The 25,523-nt window shown below is 30.0% G+C and overlaps 1 protein-coding gene across 7 annotated transcripts in view; it reads left to right on the forward strand.

Annotated features, from left to right (window-relative positions):
- The first annotated feature begins 4,122 nt into the window (after positions 1-4,122).
- LOC145334908 (multiple C2 and transmembrane domain-containing protein-like) overlaps positions 4,123-25,523 on the forward strand; it is a 159,323-nt gene continuing 137,922 nt past the window's right edge. For all 7 annotated transcript variants that reach the window (XM_080180532.1, XM_080180531.1, XM_080180530.1 and 4 more), the window contains exons 1-6: positions 4,123-4,379; positions 5,355-5,415; positions 7,197-7,252; positions 11,823-11,862; positions 14,763-14,794; positions 15,977-16,000. In XM_080180532.1, coding sequence (XP_080036658.1) covers positions 5,410-5,415; positions 7,197-7,252; positions 11,823-11,862; positions 14,763-14,794; positions 15,977-16,000 — 158 coding nt within the window. In that variant the 5' untranslated portion in view covers positions 4,123-4,379; positions 5,355-5,409. The remainder of the gene's footprint in view (positions 4,380-5,354; positions 5,416-7,196; positions 7,253-11,822; positions 11,863-14,762; positions 14,795-15,976; positions 16,001-25,523) is intronic.

A 25,523-nucleotide genomic window follows, 5' to 3' on the forward strand; every position in this document is an offset into this window, starting at 1 on the left:
TATAGTGTTTCATATTCTCATAGACACACAAAACCAAATAAAAAAGATTATAATATGTACGTAGAACTAAAGGGCTAAGGGCAGTGATAATATGCAAAGAGAGAGAGAGGGGACAATGGGCTGTTTATTATACTAGTCCCCAATATTTTATAATTACGTTTTCTTATTCGTTAACCTAATAACTTTGGGGACTTTTGTAGTTAATTTTTTAATTGTTGTTTTTATTAATTTGAGTGATAAAACGTTTCAACCACTAATTATAATCTAGAGAAGGGGTTATTTTGTCTAACATCATTGGGGATATATGTACATCAATTATCTGCCATTGTCTTATTCCATTAGATCCCTGTATAATAATGCACATAAGCTAACTAGAAAGTTTGATACATATGCGAAATTGAAGGATACTAAATTTTCATTCCTATCATGCTTTTTTCTATCCTTATGATAAAGTAACAGGATGTCTGTGTGTCTATTTGTCTGTCTGTATAAATCTAAGGATCTCCTCAAGTGCCCCTAGGGGCATTTGTATGAAAGTAACAAGATGAATGTCAAATACACATGGCAAAAAATAGTCATTACTTTTTCACACATTCATCGCAACAAAAAGTTACGTCCTTGTTTTCTTTTATATGAGAGTAATCAAATATTATTATCTATTTGAAGCCTTTCTGCCTTAAAGATCACGGATAAAGGGATGGATAAGATTTTTAAGTATGACTATATAATATCCGTTGGATTAGAACCGGTTCTAAGCAAAACTGAAAAATTATGTGTTGTATTATATTAATTATATTCAGTTTTCCACGAATATCAAATTAAAAATATTAAAAAAATTCTTTGGTTAAAACTGGTTCATTCTCCATTAATCAATAAATCTATGTTTTTTTTATAATTAGAAAGAAAGGACAATGTCAGTTAATTAATAATATCAAATAAAAACTAAATACCAAGGGCAAAATATCACAAATATGATTTGGATTGGAAAAGCTAATTTATTGCCTACTTGCCTATTTCTTAATCCATGGCAAAAATGCATCCTTATAGGATATGAAAAAATATATCCTCATTTCTTTTTCCCCGCTTCAAAGCTTAGAGAATGTTTTTAAGATATCTGACTCTGCAATGTGAAAAAATATTGCCACAAAAACTACTAAATTTGAAAAATCGGATAAAGGAAAGTGAGTGAAGTAGTGGGCTTTGTCGTATTTTCTTCTGTTTCTAGCTCCTGTGAGGGGGGGGGGGCTCCAACCCTGCAAGGCCTATTTCCTAACACTGCGGTACAATCATTAATATTTATTTACCCTAACCTTGAATAACCTATCAAAAGCTACTGTAAAAATACGACGAAACCCACTACTTCGTTTTCTGTCTATGAACCAAAAAATCTTAAATTTTTTAGGCCTTTTAGAAATAATATTTTGAAGATAAACAGAACAAATTACTTTTGATAACTTTATTTCTTGAGATGAACTATCTCTCATTAATTATACTTTCTTAATCTTAAAAAACCAACACTTACTAGATAAGAAGTAAATGCATTTTAAGTACGACTGTGCTTTTGGGAGTCCAATTACTTTCGCTTTCACTTTAAGTTTTGGTCGAGAGCCCTTACCCCCACCCACCAACTCTCATATCTAAAAAAATGGGAAGGGAGGTTTTTTCTTAAGTCCAATGGGAGGGGGAGGGGATTTAACACTTGTGGGCTACTTTGGGGGATAATGTAATACTCGCAGCTGGCTAACCATTCCACTCCCTTCACCCAATCTCCTACCTTCTTATATCGCCCCTAGCCTCTAGGGGCTTTGCTTCAAGAAATGATTAAAAAAAGTTAAGGTGAAATTCGTAAAAAAAAAATAAGGACCAAGGAAATCTTCTACAAAAAAATAGGACCAAGGATATCTCTTACAAAAAAAAATAAGGGAGGGAAGGATTTTTTTGTTTTGGGGGGGTTTGGGGTGTCCCACCCCCCAAGAAAAGTGCCTAAAACCACCACAGGACCAGTAGGTATATTTCCTGAAGAGTAGAATCCAATCGGTTCAGTGGTTACCGAGATCTTTAGCTTCAGACGGACGGACGGACAGACGGACAGACATCAAGCTACTTTGTATTATAGATATCAATTATAACATGACAAAATATGACCTTACTTTTGATCTATTTCAAAAGTAAGGGATTTCTATACTCAACTCCGCATTTGAATGGAAAACCTTGTTTTTGTTAATGAGTAATACAATAAAAATGTGATATTATGCGGCACTGAATGTACACCAATTTTTATAGATGCAACTCTGGTGGGAAAAATTATAGATTCCTTTTAGCTTTAGATTCAGATATAAAAAGGTCAGCAATAACCTTTATGTGGATTGTATCTAGATATCTTCTTCGAAAAAAGTCCTAATTTAAACAATAAATGTATAGTATAGCTCTATATCCATACAACTACCTTAATCCCCATGCTAAAGAACTTTACTGTCTGCTAGCAAATTGTTTTCTGCTACTTGGCTGTTTTAATATTCCCAACACTACTGGTTGATTTTCAAAGACTCAATTGAGAGACGGCACAAGGTTCTATGGATAGGGACATAGAGTTATTTAACCCTTTCCCCCTCTAGTGTTTTACTCTAATAGTAAAACACATAGGGATTTTGATTTAAAATAATCTAAAAAAATTTATCTAAAAAAAATACTAATATTAAGATATTATTTTTTGTATATTTAGAGGCAGAACAGATTTATTCAAGTTAACTAAACTCCTTGTTCCTGTTAAAAAATGAAACTATTTATATGGAAATATATCCTTTAGGTTACACCTACAGATGGAATACAAAATAGAAATGGTTTAAATCTTAATTTTATTTTCACTTATTTCTAAAATTTTCCTTAAGTTTTTGGTGGATTTAAGTTTTAAATATTTGTTATCTGAGATTGTTATACAAATTGATTTATTGAAAATAAAAAAATACAAGATTGATCTAGATACTAAAAATAATCATATTTAGTTTTACAAAAAATTCATTGTTTAAATTGAATTTAAAATTCAATTTATTTTCAAGCTTTTTGAATGATTAAAATAGAATTCTGAAAAATTGTGTTTGAACTTTCATGACTTTTTTTTCCAATTTTCAATGATATTGTATTCTTATACTAAAGTAACAGGATGTCTTTTTGTCCTTGTGTTTGTGTGTCTGTTTGTACCGAAGGATCTCACTAACCGCTAAACCGATCGGGTTCTCTTTAACAGGGTAGCTTCTCATAGGTCCCAGGAAGGTTTATAACTATTTTCTTGGGATGGGAACCCCTAACACCCCTAAAAATTAAAAAATATCCCCCCCCCAAAAAAAAAAAATTAATTTTTTTAACAAAAATTTTTTTAAAATTTAACTAAAATTTAAAAAATGTTATTTTTACTTTTTCTTTTAAAATCTAAAATAAGAAATTGGGTTACCAAATTCGACTCCGCCCTCCTCAAGTGCCCCTAGAGGCCTCTAGGCACTCATCAAGAGGTCTCTAGGGGCGTAGCCGCTATTAAGGTCTTATAAAGAAATAAAGGAAATCTTCTGTAATACTTTTAATTGTCAATACTCTATCAAGTTTAAATCCAAGGATTAGACAAATTGGCATGAATTATTCCTCTCAAAAATTGATATAAAATTACAGCATTTGATAGCTTTTAAATAACTGGCCTAAAACCATCATGGGACCTATGTGAAGCTTGCTTTAAATAGAGAAACCAATCAGTTCAGTAGTTATTTAAATTCTGGCTTTGGACAAAAGTAAACTACTACTGTATATAATAGGTAGAAAGAGGAACAGAATGATCTTTCTTCTTTTGACCATCCCTATAAGTAACTTTTTAGAAAATAACCCTCATTAAAATTCATTAATAAATTTTTATGATTATCTTGGAGCTGTTTTATATATCTTAATTAACATAAAGATATTAAATGATATTTTTATGGAAGATTGCCTTTTTTAACTTATATTATTTTTTAAATATTTACCCAATTTTTTCTTCACAATAAAATAAATTTCTGTATTTTACTTTTCCTTAGTGAAAACGAAAATAAAATAAATATTAAAAATTTAAAAAATATAATATTTCTTTTTCTTTTTAGAATAAAATGAATTCCTAGATGAACCAGAAAATAGTTCAGATCATGTGACTTTACCAGCTACCAAAGTGATTGAATTAAATAGTGATCAAACAGTGATAAAAGATTGGTGATTTTAAATAATATTAGTTTAACAAAATCACTTGTGATTTGTGATAAGAAATAATTACTATAAAAAGTATTAGTGAGAATTTTAAAAATAGAAATCTGAAAGTTAATTTTGAAATTCTGATTTAAAATTTGAATAATGATGAAAGTGAATGTTGTTCAGGAAGGGGATTAGGGATTCTAAAATAATAAATTCTAGAACAGCAGAAGAATTCTATAATTTACTTGTTAAACAGTCACTGTGTCTAATGTCTTTATCTTTTTATACAATTGGAACATAGAAATTTAAAGAAAGATGCCCTATGAGAAGATTTCTATGAGCCAATACCATATACTGTAACCCGCGACCGTGGCTCAACACTTAGCGCATCCGCTCGTCGTTAGGAAGGTAATAGGTTCGAATCTCGGTTCGACACCGCGTCATAACTAAAGACGTTAAAAATTGTTCCCACTGTCACTATGTCAGATGCACGACGTAAATAGTTAGAGTGAGGGGAAGGCCTTGGCCCAAAATTAGGCGCAACTCGTTATCATGCACAGTTGGGACTTCTCAGACAAAGGTCGTGCATCTCAGAGAGTTGGTTGTCTGATGGGCGAATGGACGCTTTACACCGCAATCATAAGCGGAGTATGTTTAAAGGTTCGTGTAGGAAGGTCTAGTACCCGAAGCGACACCAAGCCCCCTAGAGTCTTCACTCTTTAATACCCTATACTGTTGTTTACTTTATTTTTAATTCATATAGTTTAGTCAAATATATATCATTTAGGAAAATAAAATCTTCTCTGCTGAAAATAAAGATAGATGTATTAGATTTTATGATGATCCTAACATTTATTGGGTATAGTCCCTTTCGTGACAACGACTCTTAAGGGGCGTTTTAGCGTATTTTTACACTAGATTTTCACCTATTTCTAGCCCCTGCGGTGGGTTCTTAACCTGCGGGACCAATCGTCTAACACTACGGGGCAATCACCTAACCTAACACAACCAAACCTAACCTACTAAATATCAAATGTGAAAATACGACGAAACGCCTCGTTGTCACGAAATGGACTATACCCAAATGAATTATTGGCGTTGAATTTCTGAATCTTTATCAATTGTTATATTAGAATCCTAATCCTGAAAAATGTTCAGATATTGTAGAGATTAGTATGAACAGAATTCAAGCTACGAGGCACAATCATGCCAAGGAAAATTATCTTTTTAAAAATAAATTGAACAGAAAATGCGGGAACTGAAGCATATTATAAAACAATCTGCGCGATAAAATTTGTAGTTGTAAACAAAATAAATTATAAACCATAGCTCTATATAATCAGGGATCTAAAGGGATTAAACAATGGTTGATAAATTGATGTACATCTTAAATGTAAATAAATAAAATTACCCCTTCTGTAGATCTAAATTAGCGGTTTAAACGTATGGAAACTCAATATAAAAAGCAACCAATCAAAATTCATTAAAAGTCCCCAAAGTTTGTAAGCTAACAAATAAGAAAACGTTATTATAAAACTTTATGGACTTGAGTAATAAACAGTTCATTGCCCCCTCTTTCTCTGCTCAATAATATTTGCTTGCTTATAAATCTAATTCAAATTGTTAAAAAATATTGGATTTTCGTACAATTTTCTTTTTTAAAGAATTGTTGAAATTTTTGACATAAGTGAAATAACTAAGAAAATGTAAAATATTTATTTCTATTTTATTGTTAAAAAGTAAAATGTTTTTTTTTATTTCCATTTTCTTTGCCAGTATGAACAACACTGCAATTTGAATAAAATAATTGGCCCTCTAAAAATTTACATATTTTGCTAACATTAGAAAGTTTAAAGGGATTGGGTATTAAATTTTTTTCTCATTGTGTTTCTGTTATGGTACTTTCCCTTAAAGTACCTTACGAGCATAGAACCTTCCTTCAAGATTTTGTGTAAATTGAGAAGAAGAAAGTTGGGAGGGGGGTAGATTTTTCATTCCTAAATATGAAGGGTTTGCCTCACACAGTACTTTGAAGTAGCGGGACAAAGTGTCATAAAATCAGCCATGTGACGTCATAAATATGAGGTAGGTGAGAGAAGAAGTGGAAAAGAAAACCCCTAAAAAAGACATGGACAATCTCTTATTTTTATGACGTCACATTACTGATTTTGAGACACACTGTCCCGTTACACTTTGAATAAAACCGATTTCTTTTTTCAAGAACACATTGCTTAACCTTCTTCAAAGGAAATTTTGAACGTTAAAGAAATTGGGAAAATACCTTGGCCCTAAAATAGAAGAATTTAATATTGTTTAAAAGCGTCCAATGGTTTACCAAAATAACGGGTTTTCTACACGAAGGTGTACACAAGAAAAAACTTACAAACAAGTAATAAAACTTGAACATATTCTTTTTTTTTCTTCAAATGTTCAATCCATCTTTTATTATAATTCTGTAGAAAATTGCATGGTTAATGGGCCTTGTTCCAACATAGAAAAAAAACAAGAATATTTTTTGGGATCTTGGAAAGAAAACGAAGTAGCAGGTTTTGTCATATTTACACGGTAGCTTTTTATAACTTGTTTTATATTAGGTTAGGTAAATATTTATGATTGTTCCGCAGGGTTAGAGCCCTCGCAAAGGGCTAGAAATAGGAGAAAAGCTACTGTGAAAATATGTCGAAACCCGCTACTTCGTTCTTATCATGATCCATTTTGTTTCACAGTTGAATATTAACATTTAATTTTGATTGATAAATTAATACGAAAACCTACTTTTCAAAAGCTAAATAGCTGCTTTTAAAATCATATTCTTTTATTAACAATAACATATCATACAACAATGGTATTCTAATTATTATTTTTTAATGTTAAAAAGTTTGGAGTCAAATTTGTTTCTTATGCTTTTCTCTCCAAAAAATTTTGTGATCACAACATCCTAAAATTGAGTTCAAAACTTTGAATCTAAGAAAAAGGTTTTGTTTATGAATGGCAGGAGCTCGTTGATGAAAAGATTGTCCAAAAGTGCCACAGATCTTTCTCCTTGTAGGTAAGATATATTGTAAGTAGGGTTGGGCCGGATATCCGGTCTGACTGGTTATCCGGCCGGATATCCGGTCATTTTCAATATCCGGCCCGATACCGGATATAAAAACAATCCGGTTACATGGTATCCGGCTGATTTTTGACGCCAGATATCCGGTTATCCGGCCGGATATTCGTTAATTTGCCGGATATCGAACGTTGGCCAGATATCCGACCGAAACCGAATATCCGGCATTATAAATCAGCCGGATATCCGGTATCCGGCCAAAAAAGTATCTGGCCCAATCCTAATTGTAAGTAATATATTGTTCGTTTGTCTGTCTGTCTGTCTTAGATCTGACAAATAGGAAGAAGGGTGGGTGGAAGTAGTCGGTTGTTTGTCTATTTGTCTGTCAACAAAGTTTATCCAAAGTAGAAGCTTAGTGGTAAGTTAAGTAGAAGGTTGCTGTCTGCATGTTACTAAGAATTGTTTGAAAGTTAATTACACTTGGGGGCGGGGCAATAGTTTTGATATTGGTTTGTGTGTTTATATGCAGAGTGAGAGGGGACAATGGGCTGTTTATTACACTAATCCCCAAAGTTTTATAATCACGTTTTCTTATTCGTTTAGTGAATTTGATTAGTTGGTTTATCAAATTGAGTGTACAAACGTTTTAACTACTATTGTTAATTTACAGTAGGGGTAATTTTGTGTTTAATCATTGGGGATGTACATCAATGCATCGGCCATTGTCTTATCCCTTTAGATACCTGTTTTGTATGTTTGTTTGTTTATAAGTGTGAAAGATCTATCTACTTAAAAAAAGCATATAAGAGACTTTGTAGTAAAAAAATTAAGAGTCGGTTGTTTGTCTGTCTATAAGTTAAGATTGTTCAAAAGTTTAACCCATCCAATTAAAAGGGCAATAGTTGTAGTATTAGGATGTTTGTTTGTCTGTCTTTTGTCTAGAATTAAGAGTTATCTATCTACTTTAATAAAACCCTATAGAAGCCATTGTACTAAAGAGTTTAACTGTCTGCCTGTCTGTTACTTAAGAGTGTTCAAAAGTGAAGTTAAACATATATCTTAAAAGGCAAACCAATAGGTTAAATAATAGGTTATCTGTCTTTCTATTAGTCACTATAAATTTCCAAAGAAGGTGTATCAACTATTTTTTTTATAGCTAGCCGGTTCTTTTAGTAAGTAGTAGATGTAAAATTTTTCATAGAATTCAGATATGCAATCGTTTTTTTTGTAGACCTCTTATTTTTTAAGTAATTTAAGTTTAAAAAAAAAAAAATTAAGTCGATTTTAAGGTACTAAAATGCAACAAAAAAAAGAAAGAAAATGGTCATTATGAACAAAAATAGTAAGATCTTTAATTTGACACCTTACTTTTTCAATTCTGTCAGGTAATTATTGAAAAAATCGATTTTTTTAAACCCACGAGAATAAAAACTTTGAATTTAATTTTATTATTTCACAAATAAAAAAATATGGGTTCATATATACCATTAGAATCAGAAAAATATTACGAATCCATTGTAAGCAAAATTGAAAAAAAAAGTTTACAATATAGTATATAAACTACAATAAAAGGAATTATATGAAAATATCATATTATGTTGTACAGGCAACGTCTTAATTCTTCAATTGAGTATAAAAATGGGAAGGGGGTAAAGAGGGGGTAAAGAGGGGGTAAAAAAGGGAAGACAATAGTGTTGTCTGAACAAAAAAAATAATTGGCCATTTCTGTAATTTTTTAATTTTTTAATTTTTTTCAATTTTGCTTACAATGGATTCGTAATATTTTTCTGATTCTAATGGTATATATGAACCCATGTTTTTTATGTCTGTTTGAGAAAATATTTAGGTCTAAAGTTTTTATTATACCGAGGTTAAAAAAATAGATTTTTTCAATAATTACTCAACAGAATTTTAAAAGTAAGGTGTCAAATTAAAGATCTTACTATTTTTGTTCTTACTGACCATTTTCTTCTTTTATTTTGTTGCGTTTTAGTACCTTAAAACCGACTTAATTATTTTTTTAAAAAACTTAAATTGCTTAAAAAATAAGAGGTCTACAAAAAAACCGATTGCATATTTGAATTCTATGAAAAATTTTACATCTACTACTTACTAAAAGAACCGGCTAGCTATAAAAAAAAAAGTTGATACAACTTCTTTAAAAATTGAACAAAATCGTTTTGACTCTTATTTCATTACAAATTAATTTGCACAGTAAATAAATACATCAAAATAAAATTTGTAAAAAAAATGTAAATATAGAATGCAGTATAATTTATTTTAATTTTATAACCCTTCAGAGTAAACTTGGTGGACAGTAAAGTGCATTTAAAATGACAACATTTGTATTTAGTTTGGTTGGGAAAAGTAATAGATATAATATATATAGATAGTCCATCTTACCCCATTTTTCGTTAAACTTATAATTGATTTTTTGCAGACAAATGCTGACAAATACGAGGTATGGGTGACGAAAATTGAGCAGAATTATTTGACGATATATTTTTTTTAGAAAGCTAACTTTATCCAAAGAATTTTATTTTTTATCTAACTTATTATGTTTTCTAATATGCTTCACAGTATACTAAGGGAGAAATGAAGAAAGTATAACCTAGTAATAGTGTCTAACTTTTTATCTTTGTGACATAACAAAAAATCCATCTCTTTTTTTGGGGTTTCCTTTCCCACCTCCCCCCTCATCCTTCGATCTTTGTTACGTCACAAAGATAAAAAGTTATACACTATTACTAGGTCCAAGAAAGTATGCCCTTACATATCAAGATCTGTAAAATGTTTAAACCAATGAGATGTCTTGAATGTACCGGCAGTATTCTCCTATTGGTTGATTTAGACAGTATGTCTATTAATTATCTCTATTGACACAGTTCTACAAGGATGACAACATCCGTAAGGGCGTAGCTCAACAAATTAGATGGCCAGACAAACGAACATCAACAAATATAGAGTTAATATTTAACATAATTCAGAAGTTTCAATTAAAAATCCATAAATATTTAACACAAAAATACGTAAAAACAAGATGCTTAAATCAAATATTGACATATTTACATTTTAAGACAAAAATATAGAAATGCTTAGCTTACTATATTATGTCTGATCGTTCAAGGGCTCAATACTAATTCATTAATATATGAAATCGATAGAATTAGTGTAATATTACAAAGTTAACGATAATAGCTATCCGTAAATGACGGACAGACGTACTGAAACGAAGAAAACCTTTGATTTACAAAAAAAACTAAATAATATACAAAAATTGTGAAACCAGGTATTGGGGGGTAATTTTTTCCAGGTGCGACTTTTCTTAAAAGGGGGGTGATGCCTTTCCCCAAAAAGTTATAAACATCCATGGGCCTTTAATAAGCTACACTGTAGTGAAGAACCATTTCATTCCAGTGATAAGCGATATCTTAAGGTACAGACACACGTACTACTTTAATAGAAGGATTTGAATATAGAAAAAGTCAAAACTGTTATTGGTCTTAATCTAGTATTACAAAGAAGGCCAAAATTTGTTTTACAAATTCAATTTTGAAATAGAATAAATTCCACCAAATATTGTTTCAAATTTATTGAGTGTTGAATTTCTTTTGAAAGTATAAACAACAAAGAACAATATAGATTAATTATCAGGTACTTAATTCAGTTTTTGTCCCTTATTTAAATCTTTAAACAACTATCCAGTTTTCCACAGATATATATATATATATTTCTCTATGTCTTCTGTCATTTCTATGGCCCCAAGGACAACATCCTACAGGAATCATCATGCAAAGTTTGAAATCGATAGGACAATTCTAACATGCCTAAATTAACGAATAAAAGCTATCTATCTCGGACGGACGTACGGACGGACGGACCCTAATTATAGAAAAGCTTCGCTTTTAAAAAGATAAAATTCAAATTCAATAGAACGATTTGGCCAGTTTGTCATTCTATTTGTTTCTATGTGAAACAATAAACACAAATAATATTTATATCTTTGTTTGGTAGATAAGGTTACAAATAAAATTTATCTTCGGTATTACCAGGTATTTAAAGGGATAAGACAATGGCTGATAAATTGATATGCATCCCTAAATGTTGATACACAAAATTATCCCTTATGTAGATTAGTTAGTGGTTGAAACGGTTGGACACTCAACTTAATTACCAACCAATCAAAATTCAAATAGAAGTCCGCAAAGATGTTAAGCAAACGAATAAAAGCCTTTGGGGACTAGATTAATAAAAAGCCCAATGTCCCTTTCTTCCTTGAGAATTACTGTAATTCTCATGTTTTATTACCTCTCACAACTATTTTATATTTGTATTTTATAAACCGCAGTATTCAAAGATCAGTGTCCCAATAGAACAAAAAGTGATATTGGCGAAAAAACCCACTAAAATGCTACATCTAAAAGTGAGAATTGGGGATAGTCCCTCGAGAAAAATTTGTAAATAATTTGAATTTATAAACAAATCGGACCCTGAATTTGAATTTGTAAAATTTTGAAAATTAACCCTAAACAAGTTGTATGATGTCTAATTTAGTTGATTTTTTCAGGCGCAAATCCAGAACTAACTCTGATGACGACGAATATCAGGTTGACTTTCACTTTGTATTGCAATTATCTATCTATCTATCTATCTATCTATCTATCTATCTATCTATCTATCTATCTATCTATCTATCTATCTATCTATCTATCTATCTATCTATCTATCTATCTATCTATCTATCTATCTATCTATCTATCTATCTATCTATCTATCTATCTATCTATCTATCTATCTATCTATCTATCTATCTATCTATCTATCTATCTATCTATCTATCTATCTATCTATCTATCTATCTATCTATCTATCTATCTATCTATCTATCTATCTATCTATCTATCTATCTATCTATCTATCTATCTATCTATCTATCTATCTATCTATCTATCTATCTATCTATCTATCTATCTATCTATCTATCTATCTATCTATCTATCTATCTATCTATCTATCTATCTATCTATCTATCTATCTATCTATCTATCTATCTATCTAACTATCTATCTATCTATCTATCTATCTATCTATCTATCTATCTATCTATCTATCTATCTATCTATCTATCTATCTATCTATCTATCTATCTATCTATCTATCTATCTATCTATCTATCTATCTATCTATCTATCTATCTATCTATCTATCTATCTATCTATCTATCTATCTATCTATCTATCTATCTATATATCTAACTATCTATCTATCTATCTAACTATCTATCTATCTATCTATCTCTCTATATATCTATATATCTATCTATCTATCTATCTATCTATCTATCTATCTATCTATCTATCTATCTATCTATCTATCTATCTATCTATCTATCTATCTATCTATCTATCTATCTATCTATCTATCTATCTATCTATCTATCTATCTATCTATCTATCTATCTATCTATCTATCTATCTATCTATCTATCTATCTATCTATCTATCTATCTATCTATCTATCTATCTATCTATCTATCTATCTATCTATCTATCTATCTATCTATCTATCTATCTATCTATCTATCTATCTATCTATCTATCTATCTATCTATCTATCTATCTATATATCTATCTATCTATCTATCTATCTATCTATCTATCTATCTATCTATCTATCTATATATCTAACTATCTATCTATCTATATATCTATCTATCTATATATATATCTATCTCTCTATATATCTATATATCTATCTATCTATCTATCTATCTATCTATCTATCTATCTATCTATCTATCTATCTATCTATATATCTATCTATCTATCTATCTATCTATCTATCTATCTATCTATCTATCTATCTATCTATCTATCTATCTATCTATCTATCTATCTATCTATCTATCTATCTATCTATCTATCTATCTATCTATCTATCTATCTATCTATCTATCTATCTATCTATCTATCTATCTATCTATCTATCTATCTATCTATCTATCTATCTATCTATCTATCTATCTATCTATCTATCTATCTATCTATCTATCTATCTATCTATCTATCTATCTATCTATCTATCTATCTATCTATCTATCTATATATCTAACTATCTATCTATCTATATATCTATCTATCTATATATATATCTATCTCTCTATATATCTATATATCTATCTATCTATCTATCTATCTATCTATCTATCTATCTATCTATCTATCTATCTATCTATCTATCTATCTATCTATCTATCTATCTATCTATCTATCTATCTATCTATCTATCTATCTATCTATCTATCTATCTATCTATCTATCTATCTATCTATCTATCTATCTATCTATCTATCTATCTATCTATCTATCTATCTATCTATCTATCTATCTATCTATCTATCTATCTATCTATCTATCTATCTATCTATCTATCTATCTATCTATCTATCTATCTATCTATCTATCTATCTATCTATCTATCTATCTATCTATCTATCTATCTATCTATCTATCTATCTATCTAACTATCTATCTATCTATCTATCTATCTATCTATCTATCTATCTATCTATCTATCTATCTATCTATCTATCTATCTATCTATCTATCTATCTATCTATCTATCTATCTATCTATCTATCTATCTATCTATCTATCTATCTATCTATCTATCTATCTATCTATCTATCTATCTATCTATCTATCTATCTATCTATCTATCTATCTATATATATATCTATCTCTCTATATATCTATATATCTATCTATCTATCTATCTATCTATCTATCTATCTATCTATCTATCTATCTATCTATATATCTATCTATCTATATATATATCTATCTCTCTATATATCTATATATCTATCTATCTATCTATCTATCTATCTATCTATCTATCTATCTATCTATCTATCTATCTATCTATCTATCTATCTATCTATCTATCTATCTATCTATCTATATATCTAACTATCTATCTATCTATATATCTATCTATCTATATATATATCTATCTCTCTATATATCTATATATCTATCTATCTATCTATCTATCTATCTATCTATCTATCTATCTATCTATCTATCTATATATCTATCTATCTATCTATCTATCTAACTATCTATCTATCTATCTATCTATCTATATATATATCTATCTATCTATCTATCTATCTATCTATCTATCTATCTATCTATCTATCTATCTATCTATCTATCTATCTATCTATCTATCTATCTATCTATCTATCTATCTATCTATCTATCTATCTATCTATCTATCTATCTATCTATCTATCTATCTATCTATCTATCTATCTATCTATCTATCTATCTATCTATCTATCTATCTATCTATCTATCTATCTATCTATCTATCTATCTATCTATCTATCTATCTATCTATCTATCTATCTATCTATCTATCTATCTATCTATCTATCTATCTATCTATCTATCTATCTATCTATCTATCTATATATCTATCTATCTATCTATCTATCTAGGAAAAAGCCGAGTCTGCCCATGAACCAGAAATCAGGAAATTTGTCAGTTTAAATCATGAAACAATAAATGTATTACACAATAGAGGGAAAAAAACAGGGATCTAAAGAGATAAGACAATGGCAGATAAATTGATGTACATTCCCAATGTTGATACACATATTAAACCCCATCTGCAGATTTCAATGAGTGGTTTAAACATTTGGACACACAACTAAATAAATAAACCAATCAAAATTCGATAAAAGTCTCCGAGGTTATTAAGCCAACGATTAAAATGTTATTATAAAACTTTGAGGACCAGTGTAAAGTACAGTCCATAGTCCCCTCCCTCCCTGGGGGAAAAACTATATTTTTTAAAGTTTAGCTTCTTTAAAAGTACAAAATTAAATGCGTGAAAAGTTATTTTTGTTTGTCCCTTTTTGTCCCATAGCTGTATTGTCAAGTAGAATGACAATAAATAATGTTTTTCTTCTGGAAACTTACATTTTTAAACTCACCATAGTGACAATCATTTTATTTTAAACTAAACACTTTTTTTTATAATTTACTCCAAATATAGTTATAAACCTTCCCTTGACCTATGAGAAAGCCATATCGGTCCAGTGGTTAAGCTCCTGTTACTTTAATAAAAGGATTGCTAAGCCTCTATCCTTTAATCGTTTGTTTAGAGTAAACAGTAACAGTTACAAGCCCTTATCACTCCACAGGGGGAGCATAGGCCGCTGACAATTCGTCAGTGTTTCTGTAACAATGTGGCTTATGGATATGGGATAGGGTTGTCAGCCCTAAGCCCTATGATTGCGGTGTAAAGCGTCCATTTGCCATCAGACAACCAACCCTTTGATTGCACGACCTTTGTCTGAGAAGTCCTAACTGTGCATGGTAGTGAGTTGCGCCTGTTTTGGGCCAAGGCATTCCCCCTACTCTAACTATTTATGTCGCGCACCTGACATAGCAGCAGTAGGAACCATTTTTAACGTCTTTAGTTATGACGCGGTGTCGGACCGAGATTCGAACCTATCACCTTCCCGACGACGAGCGGATGCGCTACGTGTTGAGCCACGGTCGCGGGTTTGTTTAGAGTAATACTAAGATATCTTTATATTTCTCTATATTTTTTTAGAAATAACTGATAAATAGCAGACGAACAAATATTGCTTTTTTTGTGAAATACATTTTATAGTTATAATGATATTAAACTACAAATTTGCTACAGTGATGACGACTGTGAATACAGGTAATTCATTTAACATGCAGAATAGTTGTGTTGACATATTAAGCACTAGTGACTGAGCCTCTAGTATCTAGGGTCTCTATAACCGAAAGTTGGGGAAGGGTAGAAAAATAGCCTAAACAATGTCGTGATCTATGTAAATACAAAAAATAAAATAGATTAATACCATATCATCAACACCTATGTCAAGCTCCCCTGAAATGGAGAACTTATTCGGAACATATCGAAACCTTAAGCTTCAGATAAAACCTTACTACTTTAAACAATGGGATAGAGCGGTTGGTGATTTCCCTTAAAGTGCCTAGCAAACACACAATCCCCCTTCTCTTTATGTTTGAGATAAATTGGTATATTTTTTTCTTTAAGCATACAAAGGTTGTTTTTAAAAATTTGTAAAATCTTACTTAACAATTTTAAAGGAAGAAAAAATAACGGGATAAGACAATGATTTATAAATCATTCCATCTGATTTGGACAAAATAAATCTTTTCTTGGTAATTTAAGACCATGTTTTACACTTTTTTGTTGCTTACAAACGGAGAGACAATCGTTCACACATATAATAATAACTTTGCCATTGATTTTTTTATTTTTCTAATATTTTTGACATTGTGCTTTTTTTCGGAACTACTTTTGGTTGTGTCCGTGCTTGTTTTTCTATTGGATTAAATAATTTTCCCTTGCTGATGTTGTTTTGACAAGAATTATTTTGAAAACATATTGGTTCATGTTTTTATCATACTTTTAATATAATTCTAACTTTATATATCAGCAAGGGACAGTCTGGTTTATATTTTTTTCATACTTGTAATACAATTCTTCTTTTTTAATCAGCAAGGGACAGTCTTGTTTATGTTTTTATCATACTTTTAATATAATGCTAACTTTATATATCAGCAAGGGACAGTCTGGTTTATATTTTTATCATACTTTTAATATAATTCTAACTTTTTATATCAGGAAGGGACAGTCTGGTTTATGTTTTTATCATACTTTTAATATAATTCTAACTTTATATATCAGCAAGGGACAGTCTGGTTCATGTTTTTATCATACTTTTAATATAATTCTAACTTTATATATCAGCAAGGGACAGTCTGGTTTATGTTTTTATCATACTTTTAATATAATTCTAACTTTATATATAAGCAAGGGACAGTCTGGTTCATATTTTTATCATACTTTTAATATAATACTAAATTTATATATCAGCAAAGGACATTCTTGTTTATGTTTTTATCATACTTTTAATATAATTCTAACTTTATATATCAGCAAGGGACATTCTTGTTTATATTTTTATCATACTTTTAATATAATTCTAATTTTATATATCAGCAAGGGACATTCTTGTTTATGTTTTTATCATACTTTTAATATAATTCTAAATTTATATATCAGCAAGGGACAGTCTGGTTTATGTTTTTATCATATTTTTAATATAATTCTAACTTAATATATAAGCAAGGGACATTATTGTTTATGTTTTTATCATACTTTTAATATAATTCTAACTTTATTTATCAGCAAGGGACAGTCTGGTTCATATTTTTATCATACTTTTAATATAATACTAAATTTATATATCAGCAAGGGACATTATTGTTTATGTTTTTATCATACTTTTAATATAATTCTAACTTTATTTATCAGCAAGGGACATTCATGTTTATGTTTTTATCATACTTTTAATATAATTCTAACTTTATTTATCAGCAAGGGACATTCATGTTTATGTTTTTATCATACTTTTAATATAATTCTAACTTTATATATAAGCAAGGGACATTATTGTTTATGTTTTTATCATACTTTTAATATAATTCTAACTTTATATATCAGCAAGGGACATTCATGTTTATATTTTTATCATACTTTTAATATAATTCTAATTTTATTTATCATCAAGGGACATTATTGTTTATGTTTTTATCATACTTTTAATATAATTCTAACTTTATATATCAGCAAGGGACATTCTTGTTTATATTTTTATCATACTTTTAATATAATTCTAACTTTATATATCAGCAAGGGACATTCATGTTTATATTTTTATCATACTTTTAATATAATTCTAATTTTATTTATCATCAAGGGACATTATTGTTTATGTTTTTATCATACTTTTAATATAATTCTAACTTTATATATCAGCAAGGGACATTCTTGTTTATATTTTTATCATACTTTTAATATAATTCTAACTTTATATATCAGCAAGGGACATTATTGTTTATGTTTTTATCATACTTTTTAATATAATTCTAACTTTATTTATCAGCAAGGGACATTCTTGTTTATGTTTTTATCATACTTTTAATATAATTCTAACTTTATATATCAGCAAGGGACATTCTTGTTTCTGTTTTTATCATACTTTTAATATAATTATAACTTTTTATATCAGCAAGGGACATTCTTGTTTCTGTTTTTATCATACTTTTAATATAATTATAACTTTATATATCAGCAAGGGACATTCTTGTTCATATGTTTATCATACTTGTGATATAATTCTAACTTTATATATCAGCAAGGGACATTCTTGTTCATATTTTTATCATACTTTTAATATAATTCTAACCTTATATATCAGCAAGGGACAGTCTTGTTTATGTTTTTATCATACTTTTAATATAATTCTAACTTTATATATCAGCAAGGGACAGTCTGGTTAATGTTTTTATCATACTTTTAATATAATTCTAACTTTATTTATCAGCAAGAGACATTCTTGTTAATGTTTTTATCATACTTTTAATATAATTCTAACTTTATATATCAGCAAGGGATAGTCTGGTTCATATTTTTATCATACTTGTGATACAATTCTTCTTTACCCTCCTATTAAAATAGCCTAAATGGGATAATCAAAGACAATTAAATAACTAAAGAAAAAATATTGATTCATATGAATTTCAATTATCAACTATTAAGCAATAAAAACTAGCCAATTTCCTAAATTGATACGTAGGGAAGTATGTACGTGCCGACATACTATAATAATTAAGTAGCTTTGCTAATAAATTCTTTAATCAAAGAGTTTACTTTCAATATTTGCAAATATAGAAATATGAAAAAAAGTATTTCTTACATAAACCCTTGAATCTAATAGTGGACAACGACCCCTTACCCCCCCCCCCCCCGGTCTACAGTTTCAACTTCTCTGTAAACTTTTTTCCAGTATCGCTTCGAAACCGACTTATGTCCGGTGGATTAGAACCGTTTTTCAGCCATGCTGAAAAAATATTTTTACCATTTTATTATATCTAGTTTTTAATAAATATAAAAAATGTATAATCATAATTGAACATTTTTATATCCGCGAAAAGTTGTTTGTAATAGATAAGTAACTATTCTAGTCAATGTATGGAGCCCTAACTCTGCGGGGTCTCACCTTATCATTATCCACTGAAAATAAGCAATAATTTAGTCTTTTTTTGTTTTAAAATTGTTGAGTACTGCTAAACCCTTATTTTAAAAATTAATTGAAAATAATTTTTCGTTTGTTTGTTTATTACTTTAGGTCAGATTATATTGGTTAAAGGGTAGCCCCGCAAGGTTAAGTATGGGAAAAAAAACTTCTTTTTATTTCTAATTTATTCAAAAAGTAATTGGGGAATATTATTTGATAACATACACTTCTTTTGTGGTCCATGTTTCGGTTAAAGGGAAATTGCTCCTTAAGGAAATATTGTATAAAGGCAAGTTAAAGTGTGTGTCGTGTGTCTGAGGCTTATGTTGTTTGCGGTCTTTTTAATGTTTACAATGTTAAGCAGCGCATCTTCTCTATAGATACTTTTTAATGTTCACAATGTTAAGTAGAACACAGTAATAGTGTCTGACTGATTATGACGCAACAAAAAAATGTTAGCCAATGAGAGGCCGTTATTGACAAATGGTAAAATTTATAGTGGCCTCTCATTGGCTAATTTTTTTTGTTACGTCATAATCAGTCCGACACTATTACTGTGTTCTGTTAAGTAGCGAAACTGCTCTATAAATATTTGTTATTTGTTGAAACTACTGTGGTTTTATAATGGATTCACAATGCTTTATAATGCTTCCGCTCGATGTTCGGGTTCGAATCTCGCCTAAACCGTGTCCTAAATAAAGACTTTACAAGTTACACCTACTTCTGGTCCTACGACAAACGCAGGAGTCCCAAACGTCGGAGTGGACACTTAACCTAACCTAACCTATTTTAGACCATCTTATAGGTTTTTTAAATGCCTAACCCCTGCGGGGGGATTATTTGTTCCTTTATATCTTAACCTAACCTAATCTGTATAGAAATACTTAATAAAATTAATATTTTAACACTCCTGCGTTTGTCCACTACGACGTTTGGGACTCCTGCCTTTGTCCTGAAACCCTACTTCTTCTATGCCAGATTCTTTAAAGTAATGGTATTGAGAATGCCTTGACACAAAGCAGGCGCAACACATTACCATTTGCAATTAGAAATTCTAGTCAAATCAAATGGTTTGTTGTCTGAAGTAGTTTCTTGGCACCTACTTAACGGGCCTTCAATCGGGTCATCAATCGACTCAGTTGAATTAACCAAAGTTATAGAATAATAATAGTTATTTCTCGTATCGTATTATAAACGGCTTTCCGCGGATATAGAATGTACAATTATAAGATTAAAACTAGTTTATTTAGCCCCGTGGTGCCGAAGGCACCGGCTAAAAAAACTGGTTTTAATCTTATGATTGTACATTTCTATATTCGTAGAAAACTGGATATAATACGATGCTAGACATAGTTTTTTCGTATGGATGAGATCCGGTTCCTATCCACCGGATTCGAATGAATACGAGAAAATAAAAGAATACAATGATTAATGCTTCTCTTTTCCTTTTTTTATAATAACAATAAGAACTTTTAGATCATGGAAAGAAAACGAAGTAGCGAGTTTGAAAATAAGATGAAACCTGCTACTTCGTTTTGTTTACATGATCCGAACTTATTATTGCAAGATTGTTTTTAATATTTTCGCTACCGGCCACAGTAAAAGTGTCTGACTATTACGTCAGAAAAAATTAACAATTAACCAATGAGAAGCCAGTATTTACAATGGTAAAATATGTAGCGGCCTCTCATTGGTTAGTTGTTAATTTTTTCTGACGTCATAGTCAGACACTTTTACTGTTTTCTTCGCTACCTCATATTTAATTTTATGTTTGTTTGTGTTTTAGGAAAGACATCAAAAGAGTAAAGGATTTATGTATAACACAAAAATTTTAAAAACTTAAATATTTTCCTTTTTCTTATTTCTTTCTATCACTTCAATTAAGGTAAAGAGATATATTTTGTGAAAGATTCTTCCCTAATAGATAGCATAAATCCTGCCTTATCATGTAAATATTTTTCTGAAGCAGCTCATAGTGCCTACAAAAAAATGACATCAATCAAGACAAAGTCCAATGATAGGCAAGTATGCCTTGTAAATGAACAATCGTAAAATGTATACTGGCCTTTCATTGGTCATTTGTATTGTATGGCGTCATTTTTATAGGCACTATGAGCTGCTTCTATTTTCCTGAAAGAACAATTATCCCCGTCAATGTTTGTGTGTGTAACAATTTAGTTGCTTATAAAAATGTCGACACCAAATTATTTTCTCATAAAGCTTTGAAAGCAAAATTTGGGTCAAAAAGTTCACACACTTCAAAACACTTTTTTGAAGCTAGCGGCAGCGCTCTCAGCATCGAGAGCATTAAGTTACAGAAAAAAAACCTATACCACCCTTAGACTTACTTAAGAAAAATAGTCTAAAACCATCCAAAGACCAATAATGATAAGGATAATAATAAGGTCGTATATTGTATAATTTTAAAATTGTTCTATTAATTAATGCATCAAATGCTACTCTGAAGTTAAACTGTTTTAAATTACAAATTAACTGCAAAATTTATCCTCTTAGAATTTTTTTTTCAATTTTGAAAATTTGAGTACACCTCCCCCCCGACAACGAACAACTCTGGTCGCAGCGCTCGGCTCCCTAGCCTGCATAGCCGCAGCGCTCGGCCCCCTAGCCTGCCTAAGAGGAAAACGCCCAAAATTATTTTTCCCGCCTGGAATTATTATTATAGCTTTTCATTTTATTCTCCGCGGAAACGATGTTTTAAATAACTATTCTAATATATACTTTTTCTTTACTTAAACTTTCTCATTGAATATATAAAATCCTTTAATCTTACCTGCCATAACTCTAATTTTTTTAGTGCAGCTACTTTATGTTTAGTTCGTCAATAAACATAATATATGTCGACGAAATTTGCGACGGTATAATCTTTAGAAAGCTAACATTATTCTAAGAAATTCAACTATTCATAACTGACATTTGCTTCACATTAAACGAGGGAAGAAATTTTACACGAATTTAATATACCCATGAAAAGCATTATCTAAAGAAATGCGACAATTTTAGCAGACTCATAATGCGAACGAAATTAAAAAAAATATGCCCTTACGTACCATAATCTATAAAATGTTTCAACCAATGAGATGTCTCAAATGTACCTCTAGTATCCTCCTATTGGCTGATTTAGACAGTTATCTCAATTTTCGCTACTTAATAATTAGGACATCTGTCCGTTCAAAAAAACAATATGTTGGGATTTACGTTTTTTCAAGGTAATGCTAAATCTTGATGCAACATAACATTAGTTTATTGAATTACTAGCGGCTTCGCCCCTAGCCTCTAGGGGCTTTGCCCCAAGAGGTAATTAAAAAAAAATTAGAGCTGCCCCAGTATCAATTTCAAAATTTTCGGGAAAAAAAATTGGAACTGCCATGGACTGGAACAGTATCAAATTTTAAAAAAATGGTGGGGGGGATTTTTTTTGTTTTTTTGGGGGGTTGGGGTGTACCACCCTCCAAGAAAATAGCTTAAAACCACCACAGGACCAATATGTATATACCCTGAAGAGTAGAATTCGATCGGCTCAATGGTTACCGAGATCTTAAGCTTCAGACGGACGGACGGACAGACAGACAAACGGACAGACATCATTCTACTTTTCATATTGTCTTTCTTTTGCCTTTGTGTTGTGGTTAAAAAAAATAGAAGCTAAGTGTCAGTAATCTTCTTAACTTTCAGGGATATTAGTGGTTAGACAATGGACGACAAATTGATTTACATCCCAATATCATTAACAAAACTATCCCTTGCGAAGATTTTAAATATTGGACAATGCTTAGTTTGAAACCAAACAATCATACTAAACCGATAAAGTATCCAAAGTTTTTTTGAGCCAACAATAAAGATGATGTGGTAATTGTCAAAGTCAAATTGTTGGCTTGATAGATATTGTTAACAGACAGACACAAAGACTTCTAGGCACTTTGCTAGAATAAATTTTGTACCTGCTGGTTATACAGTGTGCTGATCGAATCTGCTTGTCCTGTTCTCTCCAGTCTCTAGTCCTCCAGTCTCGGGGTTACCACTGTGGCTGTTGGTTTACTAAAATAATATAATATTAATAAATGAACCAAGCCTAAATCTTTATCCTAGCTACCAGCCTTAGTTTTCCCTCCCCTTACATTAGGTACATGAAGGGGTTAGATATACAGTATTGTTATTAAAGAGAAATGGCTGCTCTACCTATATATTGGATAGTGTCAGCCTAGATTAAGAGCCGGCAGACATTATAGATAGACGGTCTGAAAAAAGTTTTGTTTTTAAATGAAAGAAAAAAGAAACGAACAGACCAATTATTTATAATATCTGCCGCAGTAGACGGAAAGCAACCTTCTGTGTTGGCTCGACCTAAAATGGACAGCCGTTAGATTGGACTGCCAGTAATAAAACTTGTATTTTACAGTCCATTGTTTCCTCCCTCCCTGGTATTTTTATACTTGACGAGGGATTAAAGATACAGTAAGCTTCTTATTTGTATTTATTAAAAATTTTAGCAAGTAAATATTCCTTATTTCCACAATTATGCTAGAATTGTTATAAACAAAGAAAAAATAGAGAAGAAAATAAGATGAAATTGAGCAATAAAATCAAGGCGAAATAAAAAAGATATTTATTTCTTTTCAAATGTTTCATATATGTTTCGCGAATAACTAATACACATCAAATGACTAATTTTATCCAAGAGTTTTATTATTAGATTTAAATGTCAACAAGCCTTAGAAAAGAATCGGAAAAAAGTTTTTCATAGTAAAGATTACTTTGTCTTTTTCTTTAAAGAAGCAAAGACATTATACATTTAGGATAAGTCCGTTCGTTCGCAAGAAAATGTAACTCTGATAACATGGATTTCTATTTTTACAAGAAAATACCTATAACAAAGCTTCAAATAAAAGAATTAAAGTCTTAACTTGTTTTTTTTAAGTTAAGATTTCTAAGATATGTGATTTATAAGCATTAATCTGTTTTCACATATAAAAAAGCTTTGTTTTTATATATTTATTCATCCTTGTATAAGCTGTAACCTAAAGTTAAGCTTAATCCTAACTTTTACCATTACCATTTTCTTTTCAGACTTTACATACTCCAAAAAATAACGTTTTTTTTTCATAAAAAAAATAGTTTTTAATGATAAATAGTGTTTTATTTTATAACTCTAGGGCACTTATTATCAGGGCGTGTTGACCCCCCCCCCACTTTTATTCTCATTTCGGTTCAGTGGTTTGCTAGATTCTTTGGTATATACAGACAGACAAAAAGACACAGATCCTGTTACTTTTCTATAGATGGTGTTTTATAAATTGGCCTTAATTTATTTTTGGCTTTATACTGTAATTAACTTAATATTGCTGCAATACTTAGGACCAAATTGTCTTTAAATAGGTATTTTATTCTGTTTTAGAGTGTAGACTTGACAAAACTTCTGTAATACTTTTTTAATATTAAAATGCTGTTCTTTTTATTTCGCCAATTTTTGGATAGAAATAAAATTTATCTAGTCAAAAAAATACTGGACTTTTATCATAATGATAAAATTACAGACATTTATAAAATGGGGTATTCCTGTCCAGTTTTTTGTTTAAGAATGAATATTTCTTACCCGAGAGAATAGATGATGGAACGATAGGTCATCATTTATTCACGAGGGTAAGAAATATTCATTCTTAAACAAAAAACTGGACAGAAATACCATTCTCATTTAAACAAAAACTCATTTTTATGCTAGTAAAATGTGGTTTAATTTTGGTTTTTAAATTTCATTTATTTTCCTGGTATAATTTTTCTTTCTTTTAGTAAATAATAAAAATTCTAAAATTTTCCAAAAAAAATAAAAATCTTTTAAAAATTACTACCTCCGGGAAATAAATGAATATTTACATCCACTATTTAAGGGGTTGTTTAAATGGGAATGGGGTATTCCTGTCCAGTTTTTTGTTTAGGAATGAATATTTCTTACCCGAAGGAATAAATGATGGACCATATGTTTATATGGGAATGAATATTTACATCCACTATTTAAGGGGTTGTTTATATGGGAATGTATTTTTCTGTGCACCCCACCCAACTTATAGCCTAAAGCCTGCCCTGTCCCAATGT

The sequence above is a fragment of the Acartia tonsa genome, chromosome 13 (genome assembly GCF_053477335.1).
Source record: "Acartia tonsa isolate MP-2025a chromosome 13, ASM5347733v1, whole genome shotgun sequence".
NCBI lineage: Eukaryota > Metazoa > Arthropoda > Copepoda > Calanoida > Acartiidae > Acartia > Acartia tonsa.